Source organism: Papio anubis, chromosome 6 (assembly GCF_008728515.1).
Source record: "Papio anubis isolate 15944 chromosome 6, Panubis1.0, whole genome shotgun sequence".
NCBI classification, from domain to species: domain Eukaryota; kingdom Metazoa; phylum Chordata; class Mammalia; order Primates; family Cercopithecidae; genus Papio; species Papio anubis.
In genome coordinates, this window is record NC_044981.1 from 244215 (window position 1) to 261378 (window position 17164).

Genomic DNA, 17164 nt, shown 5'->3' on the forward strand with positions numbered 1-17164 from the left:
CGGTGACTGAGCGGCCCCCGGAGCTCCCGGGGCAAAGGCGAGACTCGCACGTCGCACCTCGCCCTTCGCGGGCAACGGCCCGAGCGACAGTCCCCGGAGCGGGGCGCGGGTGCGCTCTCCGGGGGCGCGCGGGGGTCGCCCAGGACCGGGAACCGCAGGACTCACGCGGGTCCCGCGCTCCCCCGCCCGGCCCGGCTCCAGCCCGCGGCCCCGGCCCCGCCGCCCGCCCCGCCCCAGGCCCCGCCCCGGACCGTTCTATAAAGTTCCTCTTTCCCACCTCGCGCTCTCAGTTCCACCGCTCGGGCTCGACCCACCGCTGCCCTCAGCTCCGAGTCCAGGGCGAGGTAAGGCTGGAGGCGGCCGGAGGAGGGTGCGAGCCGGAGGTTCCGTCTCCAGGGCAGCGCGGGGTACCCGGCTTCGGGGCGGGCAGGGAGCGCGCCCGGTCCCGGAGCCCCGACTCCCCCCATCCGCGCCGAGCGGGGGCTCCAGGGTCCACCCGGAGCGCGGCCCGAGCCCCGTCCGCTCTGCCCGCTCCCGCGCTGGGGTCGCCACAGGCTGGACGGGAGGAGCTCACGGGACTGTCGGGCCCAGGAGTGGCTGAGGCGGGGCCGTCCAAGGCACCCACGCGAGACGGCACAATTGCCCGCGAGAAACAGCGCCGAGCCTGTGGACCCCGGTCCGAAGCTCCTTCCCCTGCTCTCCGTTCCCAGGGGGCCCAAACTCACCGCGCCCGCCAGGGCAGGAGGAGGACGCGCTGCACACTCGGGTCGCCCCGAGCCCGGCGTGCGCTGGCCCAGCCGGCCTGGCGCGGTCCTGCCTCCCCGGCTCCGCTCTCCCGGGCCTGCTCCGGGGTCGCGCGGGCGCTCTGCACGCGGAATCCCCGGCCACTGGGCTGCAGCCCCCGCGTCGCCGCCACTTGTTTGCAGAGCCCACTCGGTCCTCGCTGGCTGGGCGGGGATGGGGCCCTGTTCGGGGCGAAGGGTCTGGGTGCCAGCAGAGAAGGCGGAGGGTGGAGGAGCCCGGTGCTGCGCCCCTGGAACGCCCGGCCGCAGGCGAGGTCCCGGGGCGTGGAAAGTGACAGAGTGGCGGGGACGGGGCTAAAACGGTTTGGGAGTGAGCGAGGAGAAGCCAGAGCTACCGGGGAGTGCGGACGGGGGGCCGGAGGGGGCGGCTGGAGGGCGGAGGGTGCAAAACCAGCGGCGTGTGTCGGGAGCCTTTGGGCCGCGGGTGCGTCCCAGGAGCGCACAGGTGGAGCCGCGGGCAGGGGCCTTCGCGGGGGCCGAGCTCGGAAGGCGGACGGCTGTGCCCGCCCAGGGGATGCGCCCGGGCCAGCCGCGAAGGTGCCTCTTCTTCCGGGGCCTCGACGACCCTGACGCGCGCGCGCTTCGCAGCCTCAGAGACTCCGGGGCCTCAGGGGCACCGACGCGGGTCGGCGGGGCCCCGGCGCGCTGCGCCTCGTGGCTGAAGGGCCGCTGTCCCCCCCGCAGCGCAGAGCAGAGCGGGCGGAGCACCCCGGGCGCGGGCGCGGACGGCACGCGGGGCATGAACCTGGAGGGCAGCGGCCGAGGCGCAGAGTTCGGCATGAGCGCGGTGAGCTGCGGCAACGGGAAGCTCCGCCAGTGGCTGATCGACCAGATCGACAGCGGCAAGTACCCCGGGCTGGTGTGGGAGAACGAGGAGAAGAGCATCTTCCGCATCCCCTGGAAGCACGCGGGCAAGCAGGACTACAACCGCGAGGAGGACGCCGCGCTCTTCAAGGTCTCCGGCCGCGGGAGCCGGCGGGGGCGCAGGGGAGGGTCCGGGGGTAGAGCCCGGGTGCGGCGCCCACTCCGCGGCGAGCCCAGGGCACCCCCGGGGCGGACGGGCGGGCAGCGGAAGCACCGGGTGGCACCGCCTGCGCCACGGGAGGAGGAGAGGAGGCCTCGGCTTCTAGGCGGACGGGAGCCGGCGCCAGGCCTGAGCGCGGGGAGCCTGCAGGGGAACCCCTGGAGGCCGGGCCTGGGGAAGGGCAGTCCAGGGCCCGAGGGTTTTGGTGGTTGGTCTGTGTGTTCCGGTGTCCACGCAGGCCTCCCACGCTTCCCCGGATTCCTGTCTGCCTCCTCCGTCAGTGGGTCTCCGTCTCTGGCGGCGCGTCCGCGCCTGTGCTCGTGTCTCTCACCGCGTCTGTCTCCGTTTCTCTTTCGCTGCTTTTCTCTGAGTCTCTCTGCGTGTGTTTCCCGAGCTCAGCCTCTCTTCTCTCTCCTGTTAGCTCTGCGGGAACTTCCACCTCTGTCTTTCTCTGTGCGTGTCTCTGTCTCTCTTTCCAAGTCTCTGGAGACCTCCCCCATCGCTCTGGAACTCAGGGCCTCCGTCTAGATCTGTCTCCCTTGCCCTTGGCGCACACACCTGTGTCCCTGTTAGGACTGGTTCCCCTAAGGCAGTTTACCCGGAGAACCGTGCGTCGGGGCCCAGCCCCCACCTGCGGGCAGCGCAGGGGCAGGGGACTTCCTCCGGGAATTTGGTCTGAATTTGCTCTGAGTGCCTCAGCTGTGCGGCCATCCAGGTGTCTCCTGTGGGCGGCAGCTCACACCGCAGCTGTCCTGAGTCCTAGGCAGGCACACTCAGACCCTGGGTGGGTAGAGCCCCCTCAAGGAGCCTCCGCATCTGCCTCTGCCTTTTCTAAATACCCAGAAAATGTGTCTTCGGCTTGGCGGTGATAGGGTCCAAGCTGGAAAATCATTTTCCTAGAGGATAGTTGGGGTCTTTCAGTTTACATTTTGAGCAACGGTGTAAATCTGAAGGACCTACGTACCATTCTTTGTTTTAGAAATACAATTTCAAGATTCCTTACAAAAGATCTGTCTTTTGGGTTTAGCGTGGTGGCTCACACCTGTCATCCCAGCACTTTGGGAAGATGAGGTGGAAGGGTGCCTGTGCAATGCAGTGAGACCCTGTCTCTGCAGAAAATAATCATAAAAATAAATTAGCCAGGTGTGGTGGTGAACACCTGTAGGCCCAGGGCCCAGCTACTCTAGAGGCTGAGACAGGAGAATCCCTAGAACTCAGGATGCCGCAGTGAGCTATCATCGTGCCACTGTACTTTAGCCTGGGTGACAGAGCAGGACTCTGTCTCCAAAGAGAAAACTAATAAACCAGACCTGTATTTTGACTTTGCATTCTCTTCCTTCTTTCCCACCAGGCTTGGGCGCTATTTAAGGGAAAGTTCCGAGAAGGCATCGACAAGCCGGACCCTCCTACCTGGAAGACTCGCTTACGATGTGCTCTGAACAAGAGCAATGACTTTGAGGAACTGGTTGAGCGGAGCCAGCTGGACATCTCGGACCCGTACAAAGTGTACAGGATTGTTCCTGAGGGAGCCAAAAAAGGTAGGGGCTTTCCTGAATTTGGGTCACAGAGCAGAGGCAGCCAGATCCTTGAGGCACCTTAACTTCATTCTGAGCATCACTTTCTAGCCTTCCTTTTGTATTGCCTGCCTGCCTTCTGCCTCACAGTGAGGCTCAGCCTCCCTGCCTGGGTTAGGTGGGTCACAAGCTGAAGTTCCTGTGATGTTTAGCATAGGGGAATTAATCACACTGTATGCCTCAACGTATATGGGGGTGTGTGTGCATTGAATATGTGTTTTCCAGTTAGTCTTTCCAAAAAAAAAAAAAAAAAAGAAACCTGGATAACTTGTTAAAATTCACTTATCTAATAGTCTTTAGTGAGTAACTATTTTGCAGAAGAGGGGTAATGAGAGGAATATCTCATTACCATTCATGGTAATAAAACGGTCAACTTTTAAAGTGTAACATGGTCAGCTGAGGTGCTTATTAAAAGTCAGATTCCTGGACCCTTCTTTTCAAGATTCTGACCAGTGTGTCTGGAAGAGAGCCCAGGAATCTGCATCTCGAACAAATCCTTCAGGTGACCTGGCTTGGGAAACATCTGGCTGGCGGGGTCCTTCACGTCACAAGGCACATTCGCATGCCATCGGTCCTGTATTTCTCTGCCTGTCCTGTACAACTCAGACCTTGCAGAAAAAAAACCAGTTTAATAGCATGAACAAATAACTTCCCAAGGGAGTTGCTGAAAAATACCTTATTTGTCAACACCGTGTTATGCATTCTAAGAATTAAATGCTCAGGTATTTTTACAAGATTTGACATTTAGTTAGGTCAGTTCCTGTTTTTACTTTGTGCCATTTCCCTTTTCCCCAAACATGTAGGAGCCAAGCAGCTCACCCTGGAGGACCCGCAGATGTCCATGAGCCACCCCTACACCATGACAACGCCTTACCCCTCGCTCCCAGCCCAGGTATGGGGGAGGGCACTGGGCTCCCTGAGGGCGAGGCTGTGCGGGCCAGCTGCCCACGTGGCCAGAGAACCACAGCAGCCCAGACAGCAGAATTTGCCATTTGCTGTCGCTGGTCCAACCGCCCAGAGAAACCCCAGGTCACCGAACGAATGCCTCTCTTTCCACATGGCGCTGCCATTGGTGTGGGTCTTAAGTAGGGGAGGCTTGGGCGTGTCTGCCTGCTGGAATATGCTCCTCAGGTCTTCTGGGAAACAGCTCTTTTGTGGAAGTGGAAGATTTTGGAAGTAGTGCCTTATCATGTGAAACCACAGGGCAGCTGATCTCTTCAGGCTTTCTTGATGTGAATGACAGCCTTGTTTCATCCACTTTGGTGGGTAAAAGAAGGCAAATTCCCCTGTGGTACTTTTGGTGCCAGGTTTAGCCATATGACGAAGCTTTACATGAAACAGCACAAGTGTCTCCATTGTCCTTTATGATCCTCCGTGGTGTTTCCACCTAGTGTGATGAACGATTCCCTCCAGTCTTTTTGGATGATAAAATTCTTCGGCTGTCAGCCTAATAAGGGATTCCCTTAGGAGTCTGGAGGCTATAAGAGCACCCCCCTACCCACCGTCTCAATGCCAGTGCTTCTTATCTCAGCCCCTCCTGTGCTCCTTTAGCAGGTTCACAACTACGTGATGCCACCCCTTGACCGAAGCTGGAGGGACTATGTCCCAGATCAGCCGCACCCGGAAATCCCGTACCAATGTCCTGTAACGTTCGGACCCCGCAGCCACCACTGGCAAGGCCCAGCTTGTGAAAATGGTAAGGAGGTTACCAAGGAACTAACTGCTAATTTGGCCATGGGCCACGGTGAATCCTGGTCTGTCCTAGGCAGCACCAAAGCTCTTTCCCCTTCTTGGAGGCTGCGTGTGCAGCTCAGGGGAGAGGAGGGTTTTCTCAGTCCTGTGGGATGGTGGCATCCCACAGCCAAGTTTACTGTCAGGATCCATGCTAGGCACTGCCCTTCATGGGATCTTATTTAAACGCCACAGAGATCACCCCAGGAAGTGGAAAACAGTCCCGCACTTTTTATATATAGAAGAGATCGTGGAAGCTTGTAGATAATAAGTAGGGATGCTGGGAGATTACTGAGCTGGTATGTTTCTCTCGAATAGTGGTGTGTTCATTGTTGCTATTGTTGGTATTAGAGGTGATACTAAAAAAGGAATGGAAAAATACCATGGGCAAACACATAAAACGTCTCTACAGGTGCCTACCTACCACTGGGTCCCAGAGAGACTCCTGATTCTGGATTAGATGTGGTCCCCTGCCCTCAGGAGTTCCCCAGATATCAAAATAAGCTCCATCCGCAGAAGCACTCATTAGCCAGGTGCAGAGAGAATCTCACAATGCTGCAACTCAGGCTTTCAGGACTTTTTAGTTAGTTACTTAAATAGAAGTCCTGAGATGGGTCAACACATTGAACCCTTTGGATGTTTTAGGAATATTTGTTCCTTTGCAATTTGGCCTTTTTTCCCCCAGTCACGTTCAGGTTATCCTTGGCTGCAGGTAGTGAAGAGGTGTACCGCTATTTAATGTTTGTATTGAGTGGCACGTTCACAAAAAAGCCCAGAATTCAGTGGGATTGGCTTTTCAAGAGGGATTTGTAGCAAGGGCTGGTTTCCAATATGGTAGTGGAGGAATCGGCTGACATAAAACTAGTTCCTGAAATTCAGACTTGTGTTCAGTGCTCTGGCTCTGCGGAATTAGTGACCATGGGAAAGAGGCGATGCCTAGAATTGTGTAAAGTGATGGAATAGGTAGAGACCTGTCTTGAAGCATTGGTAACAGTAAATGAAGCGGCAGTAAGATCAGGTGTTCTATGCCACATTCTTCCTCCATTCATGTTTCCTACAACATTGTCTTCAGGAACATGGTTCAGTCTTCTCCCAACCCACAAGAGACAAGCAAAATAAACACGGACTAAACAATTTGTTACTTTTTAAATTGGGCTCTTCGGCACAAACTCAAGTGGACCTGAACTCTCAGCTCTGTTGTGAACCCGCTTTGTGAACAAGGACAAATCACGTCATCTGTCTCTGAGCCTCAGCCTCCCTGTGGGTCAGTTACAGAGAGCGCTCCAAGATTCCTTTCAAAGCCACGCACTGGCTCGTTTCTCCCTCAGCTTTGGTTTTCCAGCTGGTCTCCGGGTCGTCTTTGCCTCACAAGAGTGTGCCCTGCTAGTCGCTGGTGCTGGGAGTGGGCGGGAAGGTGACTGGGCGCCAGCCCCTTCCTTCCCAGGCTTCACACACACACCCCAGGAAGCCCTGCAGTGCGTCGGACTCTCTGTCTAGACATCATCTGACTTTTATTTGCAAATGCAGGTTGCCAGGTGACAGGAACCTTTTATGCTTGTGCCCCACCTGAGTCCCAGGCTCCCGGAATCCCCACAGAGCCAAGCATAAGGTCTGCCGAAGCCTTGGCGCTCTCAGGTGAGTGCAGGGTTTGGTTCTGGAGGCACCGCAGGAGGCCAGCCTCTGCCGCCAGCTCTGTCATCTTTGGGCAGATTCAGTGGGACTTTAGACACTTGCTTTGCTCCCCCGGGGTCTGGAGTAGATGTGGACACATCCTGTGCGTGAGGTGACCGGAGTGAACTAGGAGCACCATTGGAAAGACCCAGCATCACTGCTTGTGGTTCTGCTGACAGTTTCAGCCACTGGCTTGAATGGAGTCATTCTGGCTTTGTCACTGGCACCTCTCCGAATTTCCAGGAATGTGCAAACACTCCAGTTTCCTTTACCAAGGGCCCCTCTCCAGCCAGCGTTCTCTGTGCGGAAGTGTGGAAGGGCTTGTCATTTGGAGAGGCTGATCGTCCTTCCGGGTTGAGCCACAAATGAGTCCTCCTCCTCTACTCCCTGGGTACATTAGTTCTGGTCCCTCGATGACATTGATATGCCTAAAAGTAATACACATTTTGGTCTTTCATGTCGCTTGCAAACAAATATGGATTCAACCTGATTTTTAAGCTTTATTTAAAAAAAAAAAAGAAAAAAAAGTCCTGCATCATAGAGATCTTACCTGTTGTAAAAAAGGCACCCTTAGACTTGCCAAGCATATGTGCTGTATGTCTATTCATTTTTTAGATAATATTTTGGATTGTTTTTAAGGTTTGGAATTCTCATCTTGCCCTTTGGCATCTTTAAAAATCAGTGATGAAAAATACTAACTAAATTCTGAAGGTTTCAGGGAGACGAGAGTTGTGGCACTACGGCTGCACACGGGGGCTGGAGTTTTACCTGCCCGCTCTTTCTAGTTCTGAATGAGGCTTGCACCTTTTTTTCTGAGATGCTCGTGAGTACCGAGGATGCCCTTTGGGAGGAGGTGCTTCTGAGCAGGAAGGCTTGTGTTTGTTTTTAGAAACTTTCAAACCCTTTTCTTGAACACCTAAGACTTGTGTGGGTGCCTGAAGAGTAGGAAATAAACAGCTATTTATATCTCTGCAACCTCGTGATTTCTGATGACATTAAATGAAATGAAACCTGCCCCGAGAATCACCTCGAATGGCCAACACCCACTCTCTTCGGGGCGCACTGTCTGACTCGTTCTCCGTGTGTTGAAGCAGAGAATTGAGACAGTGATGTGGGTTAAGTCTCAAAACCTGCTATTGAGGAGTAAGACAGTTTTGTGGGTTTCTTTTTTTTTTTGGTATGCATAATACAGATTAATTATCAGCCATGAGCACATTTGTTAGAGAACTGTGATTCCCACTGATTGTGGGGTCCCATACAGTTCCCAGTGGCGACTGCCCCTGTCTGTGCCGCTCCCCTGCAGTCTGGCTGAGGAGCTTATGCAAACCTAGCTTGGTTCTTTCAACTCAGGGGCGATGTTTCAAAGAGGTTTCTGAAATCAGCCAAACGTTTGTAAACGGATTCATCTTGTTTAAAGTTTCAGAGAGTTTTAGAGTTCTTTTCAAACTTAAACACAAAGCCCAGTGGGAATTTCAGCAGACTTTACATGAACTTTTAGAGCATTTTTCTCATTAATTTCTTTCTTTTCACAAGAATTAATTTTGTGATAAAAACATCACATATCCAGTGTGGAAAACTAATTTAAAAATCAGAAAAACAAGAATGGAAAATAAAAACGTCACATTCCGCCACCCAGAAATCACCATTAAGGCCTTAGTACTTACCCTTTAATGTGTATATGTGTGTGTATGTTTATATATAAACTATATAGACATAAATAGGCACCTAATTATATATATAACTTATATATATGTATACACACACACACACACACACACACACTTGCTTTTACCTAAATGATGTCATATTATTATTTTGAGGACCTTTCAGGTTTGTGGACAGACTTGCTTCTTTCTGAAACACCGTCATATTTTTTGCTAGTAGAAATTAAACTTAGGGTTCATTTCTTACCAAAGTAAAAACTGATTTGCTTAAAGATGAATTTTCATTCAGTGACACATGACTTAAATGTCGTCACCACTATCATCATCATCATTCGATCTATAACATGAATTCAACTGACTTTTCCAGAAAATTAATGAGAGACACACTCGTCCCTTAAAAAAAGAGTCTGTGGCCACATACATTTGAAATATGCTGGTTTAGACGAATTAAATGGGTTTTTTCCACGGGATTTCTCTAAGTGTTGATCTCGGGGGGAACATGTGGCGTCTCCCAGGCCTCCTGCACGCCAGAACCTTGTGTTCCTCCACGGAGCCTGTGGGACAGTCGAGTTCCACCGCAGGTGCTTGGCTCTGTGGAGTCGCTGGCCTCGAGCTGGTGTCCTCGGCCCCCAGCACTGACCCCGGAGCTCTGTGTTTGCAGACTGCCGGCTGCACATCTGCCTGTACTACCGGGAAATCCTCGTGAAGGAGCTGACCACGTCCAGCCCCGAGGGCTGCCGGATCTCCCATGGACATACCTACGACGCCAGCAACCTGGACCAGGTCCTGTTCCCCTACCCAGAGGACAATGGCCAGAGGAAGAACATTGAGAAGCTGCTGGGCCACCTGGAGAGGGGCGTGGTCCTCTGGATGGCCCCCGACGGGCTCTACGCGAAAAGACTCTGCCAGAGCCGGATCTACTGGGACGGGCCCCTGGCGCTGTGCAGCGACCGGCCCAACAAGCTGGAGAGAGACCAGACCTGCAAGCTCTTTGACACGCAGCAGTTTTTGTCAGGTGAGGCACTTCATTCTGTTAGAACGGAGGTGGTGATGGCCCGCCTGCCACAGGGGTCAGAAACGACAGGGTCCCTCTCACCCCAGGCTGAGGTCTTCCTCCTGTTGACTCCGGCGCCCACCGGGCTTGGGGCTTGGCCCCTGGCCCCAGTAGAGATCTTCTGTCTGGCTCCATTGAGGGCAGAGAGTCCGGATCAGATGGTCCAGGTGGACGGTGGCTCAGGCTGTACTCTTGCAATTCTGGTTTTCAACAGTCACCTCTTAACACAGTTCTGTTTTATTGCACTGTGATCTCAACAAACACGTCTGCTGATGTGACGGCTCTTTTCAGATTCCCAGAAAAATCATAAAGGTTAGAAGCATATTGTTAACATTCTTGGTTGTGAGAGGGGTCACCCTCATGCAGATGCCGCCCCACGAGTGAGACGGAGGGTGGAGCGGACCGTACTGGTTCTGCACAGGAGAAGTTACAGGAGAGTGCTATGAGTGGGCTCTGTGATATGAACGTTTCTAAGCATAGTTTTCAGAACCAGTGAGTTTTGTTTCTCTCCCTTGGATTTCATGACCATTCAGTGAAGCTCTGGCTGGCTTCTGTGAAGCCCCTGGCCCTGTCCTGCTGGGCTTCCTCCCAGGCTTCGTGTGGCTGTCCAGGTGGAGGGAGCCTCCCACGAGGGAGGGAGCTGCTCTACCTGCCACCCCACCGCCAACTCTTCCTCCGCCTTTTCCCAGCCCTGCTCCTTCCCAAGCCCCTTCAGAAACTCCTGTGTCTTTGGTTTTTCCTGTGCCTCCCCATTTCTTGAATGTGCTTCCTCATTTCACTTATTTAAAATAAAAACAGGACCCACCTCTGTGCCCTGGCACTGTGGACACGTGCTCTTGCTTTTGGGCGTAAGTGGCCCACATTTGTGTAAGCTCATCCAGATTTTCTTTTGGTGCCCAAAGCAAATGTGTCCCTAGATAACTAAGCTTCAGGCCGGGTGTGGTGACCCGTGCCTGTAATCCCGGCACTTTCGGGAGGCTGAGGCGGGCAGGTCAGTTGAGGCCAGGAGTTCGAGACCAGTCTGGCCAACATGGCAAAACCCCGTCTCTACCAGAGATACAAAAATGAGCCGGGCATGGTGGTGCGGGCCTGTTGTCCCAGCTACTCAGGAGGCTGAGGCCTGGGAGGCGGAGGTTGCAGTGAGCTGAGATGGCACCATTGTGTTCCAGTTCGCAGGGCAGAGCAAGAGTCCATTCCGGCCCCCACCCCACCGCCAAAAAAAAAAAAAAGATAACAAGATAACTAAGCTTCACACAGAGGCTGACAATAGGAAGAGGGAGAACTGTGCAGGTTCCCGAGGTGAGGAAGTCACCTCGGGCTGGACACCTCTCATTCTAAGGGCAGCACCATCCCCAGTCCCCGGCCAGGGTGGTCCCATCCTTCTTGGGGTTGGGCGTGGAGTCCATGGGGAAACCAAGGAAATTGAAGGGCGACTGGGGAGACCCCCCGTCAGCCTCTCCTGTGTCTGCCTTGGGGTCTGGAAGAGCTCACATGGGCCAGGAAGGCTAAGGCCCAGTGGGCCTGGATTTCTGAAGACTCTGGACCTTGGTGCCAGTGGTTTCGGAAGATGCCATGAGGTGAGGGCTTTCTAATGAAGGTGTCACAAGGAACGGGCACTGTCTTCTCCGAGTGCCTCTTGCCAGGCGTTTTTAGGGAGGTGGAGCCCCCATGGTGACTGAGCTGGAAGGTGCACTCTGAGTCACAGGTGCACTGCGTGAGAGAAGGCACAGGCGGGGGCGGACGCCTGTGAGTGTCCTGGGGCTGTGGACTTGCAAGCCTAGAACTTACTATTAATCTGTGCGCAAGAGCTGGTCTTGGTTTTCATTCCTTCCTCTGTGACCGAGGGCTGTGCTCTGTGCCCACTGCAGCCTCTCACCTCGACGTGTTCGCTGAGGTTCAAGGAGGATGCTGTGAACGTAAAAACTGCGGCCGTGCCGACCAGCGTCTGCATAATTAAGGATTCCCACCAAATGCTCGCATGTTATCTAGGGTCGGAGGCAGGCTTTTTCAGAGAATTGTGCCACCTCGCCATTCTGACTAGCCTGTGTAGGTGTAGTCTCAGATCATGGCAGTGTGAATGTGTTTTACACATTCTGACTAAGTCATTTGGGTTTGATTTGAATTCTGGAAAAAAAAAAAAAAAGCAGGAAGTCAAGCAGTCCTGTAAGTTAGCTAGAAATTTCTGTTCAGTTGAAGAGAACAGTGGAGATCTCTGATATCTCCCTATTCAGGTCTGCACAGCACTAGGGACAGCCCCGGGGCACGGCCCGAGGGTGTGTGTCTGATAGGGACACATCTGTTCTGCAGAAGCTTTAGCAGCTCCTGTGTCAACTGGTTTCTTTTGCGGGCTTGACATTTTATTGTAGGTACAGGCAGAAGATTTGCCTTGTGTACGGGGAGGGGGCATGGGCTAAAGTCAGGGGATGGGCACTCGTCTTTCCAACAATGTTCCAGTCCGTTTCGTATCTTTTGGATAGGTGTGGTGGCTTTAGGAGGTATTTGTGTGTATCCACAAGCCGGAGGCCGGGGGGCTGCCCCACTCCCCTTCTCAGGTCAAGTTACTGTTCTGTCCCTGGAGATAGGCACGAGTCTAGTCAGAGTCACGCAGTTCAGGCACAGTGACAGCGGGACTCAGCTGCCGAGGGCTGGTGCTAGTCACCACGTTGATGTTACGTGTTTTCTGTGGTGCCTGAGTTACGTGGATATCCGCAATAGCACAGACACTGGATTGTGTGGGCTCTGTAGGGACGGGATGAGGTTTTAAAATGATCCCAGGATGTCAAAACATTCTGATTTTTTAAAGGAAAACTTGTCCATGGCATAAATCAGTCTTTTGCCATTGCGTGACTATGTTTCTCGTCCTTTATCTCCCAACTTCACTGCGGTCTACTACCTTTTGAATCTTCGTGGGCCCAGTGCTGCAAAGCAGTGTGCTTTAGCTGTCGACTAGTTCCTCTTGAAGCATCGAGGGAGACCGAGGGCCCTGGGGAAAAAGCGTACATGCTATTTTGTATCTGAGATGTTCACATCAAGGGCCCTAGTCAGGGAAGTAAAGAGGGCTCATTCCTCTTGCATGTTCAGAATCATAGTAAGCTCTTGCTTCCTGTTTAACCTGGTGTGTTTGGTGATGAGGGTTTCTGAACATGGTCTTTTTCTTGTGGGCTTCCACAGAGTTGCAAGCGTTTGCTCACCACGGCCGCTCCCTGCCACGATTCCAGGTGACTCTGTGCTTCGGAGAGGAGTTTCCAGACCCTCAGAGGCAAAGGAAGCTCATCACAGCTCACGTGAGTCCTCAGTTACGATCACACCATAGTGGCTTCCTGTTCTTTGTAAAGGGCAGAGTTTCATTTAGAAAAGTCCCAAATGAAAAGTAAATGTCAAATGACCTGGAAAAATAAGCGTAACCCTTAAACTAATGAGGGAGGAAGCATGGTCCAGCAAGCAGCACAGTCTGAGGACCCACGTGCTCCTCCCAGACCTGAGATCTGCTCGTCAAAGACCCAGAGAGGACAGCCTCAGTGAAGGGTGCCTCTCTCCCCATCTTTTTTATTGTTCAGGAAAGTTGTCATATTTCCATTTTACAGGGATTGAAAAAGATTGATGGTCAAAGCTGCCCTTTAAAATTCTCCATGCTAAGATGGCTCTAAGAATGCTGTCTAGCTAGTGGGTCTTCATTCAGTGGAAAAGCTTTTCCCAGATGGGAAACTGTCCATTCCCTGGAGGTATTTTGTGGGTCTGCATGTGTGTCCTGGCACTTCTTTTATTTCTGGAATTTTAGAAATTATTTAATTATTGGGCATATGATATTTGAAAGAGGCTGAATCTTTCAAGGAATGCAAGTAAATCAGACCCTCGTAATGTTCTCTAGTGTGGTTCAAGATGGGTTCAACTGTGGCAAGTAATGCTAAAGGGTTAGGGTTAGGATTAGGGTTAGTTTTCTTTTTTATGAGAAAAGGTTTCTATAGATAACATGAAGCATTAATTTGCCACGGAAAACAGAACCTTGAACCCTTAAGACTTTTGAATTTGAAAACTTCACATTGCTACGTACTTGCAAGCGTCATTAATGGGCTTGCATGGTGAGCAATACCAGGTAAAACTTACACCCCTAACATCAAAATTCCCATCATATTGTAGCTCTGATGCTGTTTCTCATTGAGAACTGAAATGAAACATGGTTTAATCTTGAACATACAACCCCCCTTCTTGATTTTAAAAACAAAGACCAACCCACCAACCAATGTGTAATCCCATAGACTGAGGATTTCTCATGAGTTCTCTCCAGTGATTGACTTAACAATTGCTATGATTGTTGAAATCATAACTGATATGTTGTTAACAACAGGAATTGCTAAATGACTAAATAAACTAGGCATTGATAAGCAGCATTTAAGAAGTTGATGATCGGCCAGGTGCGGTGGCTCACGCCTGTAATCCCAGCACTTTGGGAGGCCGAGGTGGGCGGATCACGTGGTCAGGAATTTGAGACCAGCCTGACCAACATGGTGAAACCCCCCTCTACTAAAAATACAAAAATTAGCCAGGTGTGGTGGTGCGCACCTGTAATCCCAGCTACTCAGGAGGCTGAAGCAAGAGAATCACTTGAACCCAGGAGTCAGAGGTTGCAGTGAGCGGAGATCGCACCACTGCACTCCAGCCTGGGCGACAGAGTGAGGCTCTGTCTCAAGAAAAAAAAAAAAAAAAAGAAAACAAAAGAAATTGATCATCAGCTCAGCTATACATCAGTCCAATTTTAAGGTTGACTTGGATGAAGTTGCCATCCTCTAAGTCAGGGAAAGATGGATCCCCAGATGATCCCGTCATCCTGAAGACGAGGCTGTGAGATCCGTAAAATGAATAAACACACATGTACACCTATGAGTTCCACTTTTAAAAGTTATTAATTTAATTCATTTCAGGTACTCAGGAGTTTTGCTTAAGTCGCTATATATAAAATATAGACTTTAATATCGTGATTGATGGAGAGCATTCAGCTTGCCTTAGATGCTGTAAATTCAGGAAAAGCTGAACGTTAAGGTGTTTTTGTTTTTTGGTGAGCGTGATTCATGCTACTAACCAGACGGGATAAATTTGAGGCCAGTTAACTTCTCTTTTTCCACAAGATAGTTTTGTTGTTGTTTAACTTTACTTTTTATTTCTTTTACCTCTGGTTTAGAACGATACCGATTACCTAGAAATCAAATCATTCAGGATGAGCCCTTGTTTCTTTCAAACTGCAGTTGTGGAAAAACAAAATCATTGGCCTAAATTACCCTGAGATTACCTCAGACTTCCTTTTAATTTAATCACTTTACTTGATTTGATTCAGTTTTAGTTAAATGTACATTTTAAGTGGCAGCTGATTTAAAAGTAACATCTTTAACCCAGAATTAAGTCGCTTTGGCTGTTTTTTTACATGTTGATCTATGGAAGGACTAACAAAAAAATTGCTTCTTTAGATGGCTCCATATATGAAATGTTTTGATGTGTTCTAGGACGTAAGTTGGGGCTTTACGTTACCGTCTCCTTAGAATCTGAGCGCTGTTTAATAGTGAGCCAGTTGCGGGATATCTCAGTAATGTCTTTTTAAAAATCTCTTATTAAAGGTAGAACCTCTGCTCGCCAGACAATTATATTATTTTGCTCAACAAAACAGTGGACATTTCCTGAGGGGCTACGATTTACCGGAACACATCAGCAATCCAGAAGATTACCACAGATCTATCCGCCATTCCTCCATTCAAGAATGAAAAATGTCAAGATGAGTGGTTTTCTTTTTCCTTTTTTTTTTTCTATTTTTATTTTTTATTTTATTTTTTTGATACAGGGTCTTGCACCGTCTCCCAGGCCGGAGTGCAGTGACACGATCTCAGCTCACTGCGACCTCCGCCTCCCAGGTTCAAGAGACTCTCCTGCCTCAGCCTCCCTGGTAGCTGGGATTAAGGTTTGAGCCACTGCACCCACCCAACACAGATGATTTTCATTGTAAATATTTGACTTTAGTGAAAGCATCCAGTTGACTGCCCTCTTGCTGTTTTGAGGAACTCAGAAGTGAAGATTTCAGTGCAGTAGCTGAGGAGAATTGCCACCAGACAATTGTGGAAAATCAGTGACATCTGATTGGCAGATGAGCTTATTCCGAAAGGAAGGTGGCTTTGCACTTCTTGCGCTCTGTAGACTGCCGTCATTGATGATCGCTGTGAAAATTGGCCCCGTGATGTGTTTACATTTGCTGAAGTGTGTTCTTTAATTTGGTGTAGACTAGGTCTTGCTGGAGGACTGAGAACACTTGCCTTTCAGTGTTGACACTGACTGGAGCGATGACTGCTTGCAGGCGTGTCTGTACCATTTCTCAGGGAAGTAAGGTGTAAACGGAAGAAGCCTCACACATAGAAGAAATGTATTAATGTATGTAGGAGCTGCAGTTCTTGTGGAGGACACTTGCGGAGTGAAGGAAATGGAATCTTTGACTGAAGTTGTGCCTGTAGCCTGGGGGAGGCCCCTTCCCCACCTGCCAGTGGTTTCCTGGTGTGGGCCCCTCTGCCCCGCCGTCCTTCCCACGGGCTTCTCTCCTTGGCCTTCCCTGGAAGTCAGTTAGTAAACTTACTAATTTCTTGTGCCAAAAAACAGGAGAGTTCCTCTTGGATGGGACATTTTTGTCTGTCCTACTATCTAGTAATGTCTAAGTGACGGTGAAGTTTTCTTGTTTCTGTGTCTTTTTGTCCCTCATTCTCTAGAAATGCTAAAATTCTTCTCATAAAGAAGAAGAAATTAAGGCGCATATATCTTACTACCTGAACTGTTGCCCTTCTGTCCAAGTACTAAGCTGTCTGTCCCCCTCCTCTGTGCCACTCTCGTCTGTCTGTTTGGCTGTGCACTGATCAGCCTCGGTGACACTAACGGAGGAGGAGCCGGGACGCGCAGGCTGGCGAGCACTGCCAGGAGCCGCCCCTGGAAGCAGGATGGAGCTGGCTGCGGAGCTGCACACCCAATGGGCTGTTTCTGCTTCTTTCATCTGTTCTGTGCTTCCTCACGCCAATTATAGTTTGACAGGGTCTTAAAATTACTTGGCTTTTTACAAATGCATCTATTTATAGAATCCCAAAGACCTCCACTTGCTTAAGCCAACCTGAAAAAAGGAAAACATTTTTGTGGTTTCGAGAAAGTACAACGGTGTAGATGGGGGCGTCTCCCCCAGGGTGTTTCTCGTGCTGCAGGATGTTTCCTGTCACTCCCAGGGTCCGCAGACTGTGTAGCTCTCAGAAGGGCGGTCCTGCTTTTCTAATCGGTATTTTAAATGGATTCAACAAGCACATAATAGGTGCCTGCTGGCCGGGCGCGGTGGCTCACGCCTGTAATCCCAGCACTTTGGGAGGCCGAGACGGGCGGATCACGAGGTCAGGAGATCGAGACCATCCTGGCTAACACGGTGAAACCCCGTCTCTACTAAAAAATACAAAAAACTAGCCGGGCGAGGTGGCGGGCGCCTGTAATCCCAGCTACTCGGGAGGCTGAGGCAGGAGAATGGTGTGAACCCGGGAGGCGGAGCTTGCAGTGAGCTGAGATCCGGCCACTGCACTCCAGCCTGGGCGACAGAGCCAGACTCCGTCTCAAAAAAAAAAAAAAAAAGGTGCCTGCTGTAT

General features: G+C 51.3%; 1 protein-coding gene across 9 annotated transcripts; it reads left to right on the plus strand.

Annotated features, from left to right (window-relative positions):
• The first annotated feature begins 265 nt into the window (after positions 1-265).
• On the plus strand, positions 266-16948 carry IRF4 (interferon regulatory factor 4). 9 transcript variants are annotated; one of them, XM_031666857.1, is made up of 9 exons: positions 266-344; positions 1488-1758; positions 3179-3365; positions 4205-4293; positions 4953-5097; positions 6660-6767; positions 9129-9482; positions 12693-12805; positions 15128-16948. In XM_031666857.1, exons 2-9 carry the CDS (start codon positions 1543-1545, stop codon positions 15269-15271), a joined length of 1356 nt encoding a protein of 451 aa, XP_031522717.1. In that variant the 5' UTR covers positions 266-344; positions 1488-1542; the 3' UTR covers positions 15272-16948. The 9 variants fall into 9 exon arrangements, with proteins under 9 accessions (XP_031522717.1, XP_031522718.1, XP_031522715.1 ...); XM_031666858.1 differs by having other exon boundaries at positions 4956-5097; XM_021936924.2 differs by lacking the exon at positions 266-344 and having other exon boundaries at positions 1293-1758.
• Positions 16949-17164: the final 216 nt, after the last annotated feature.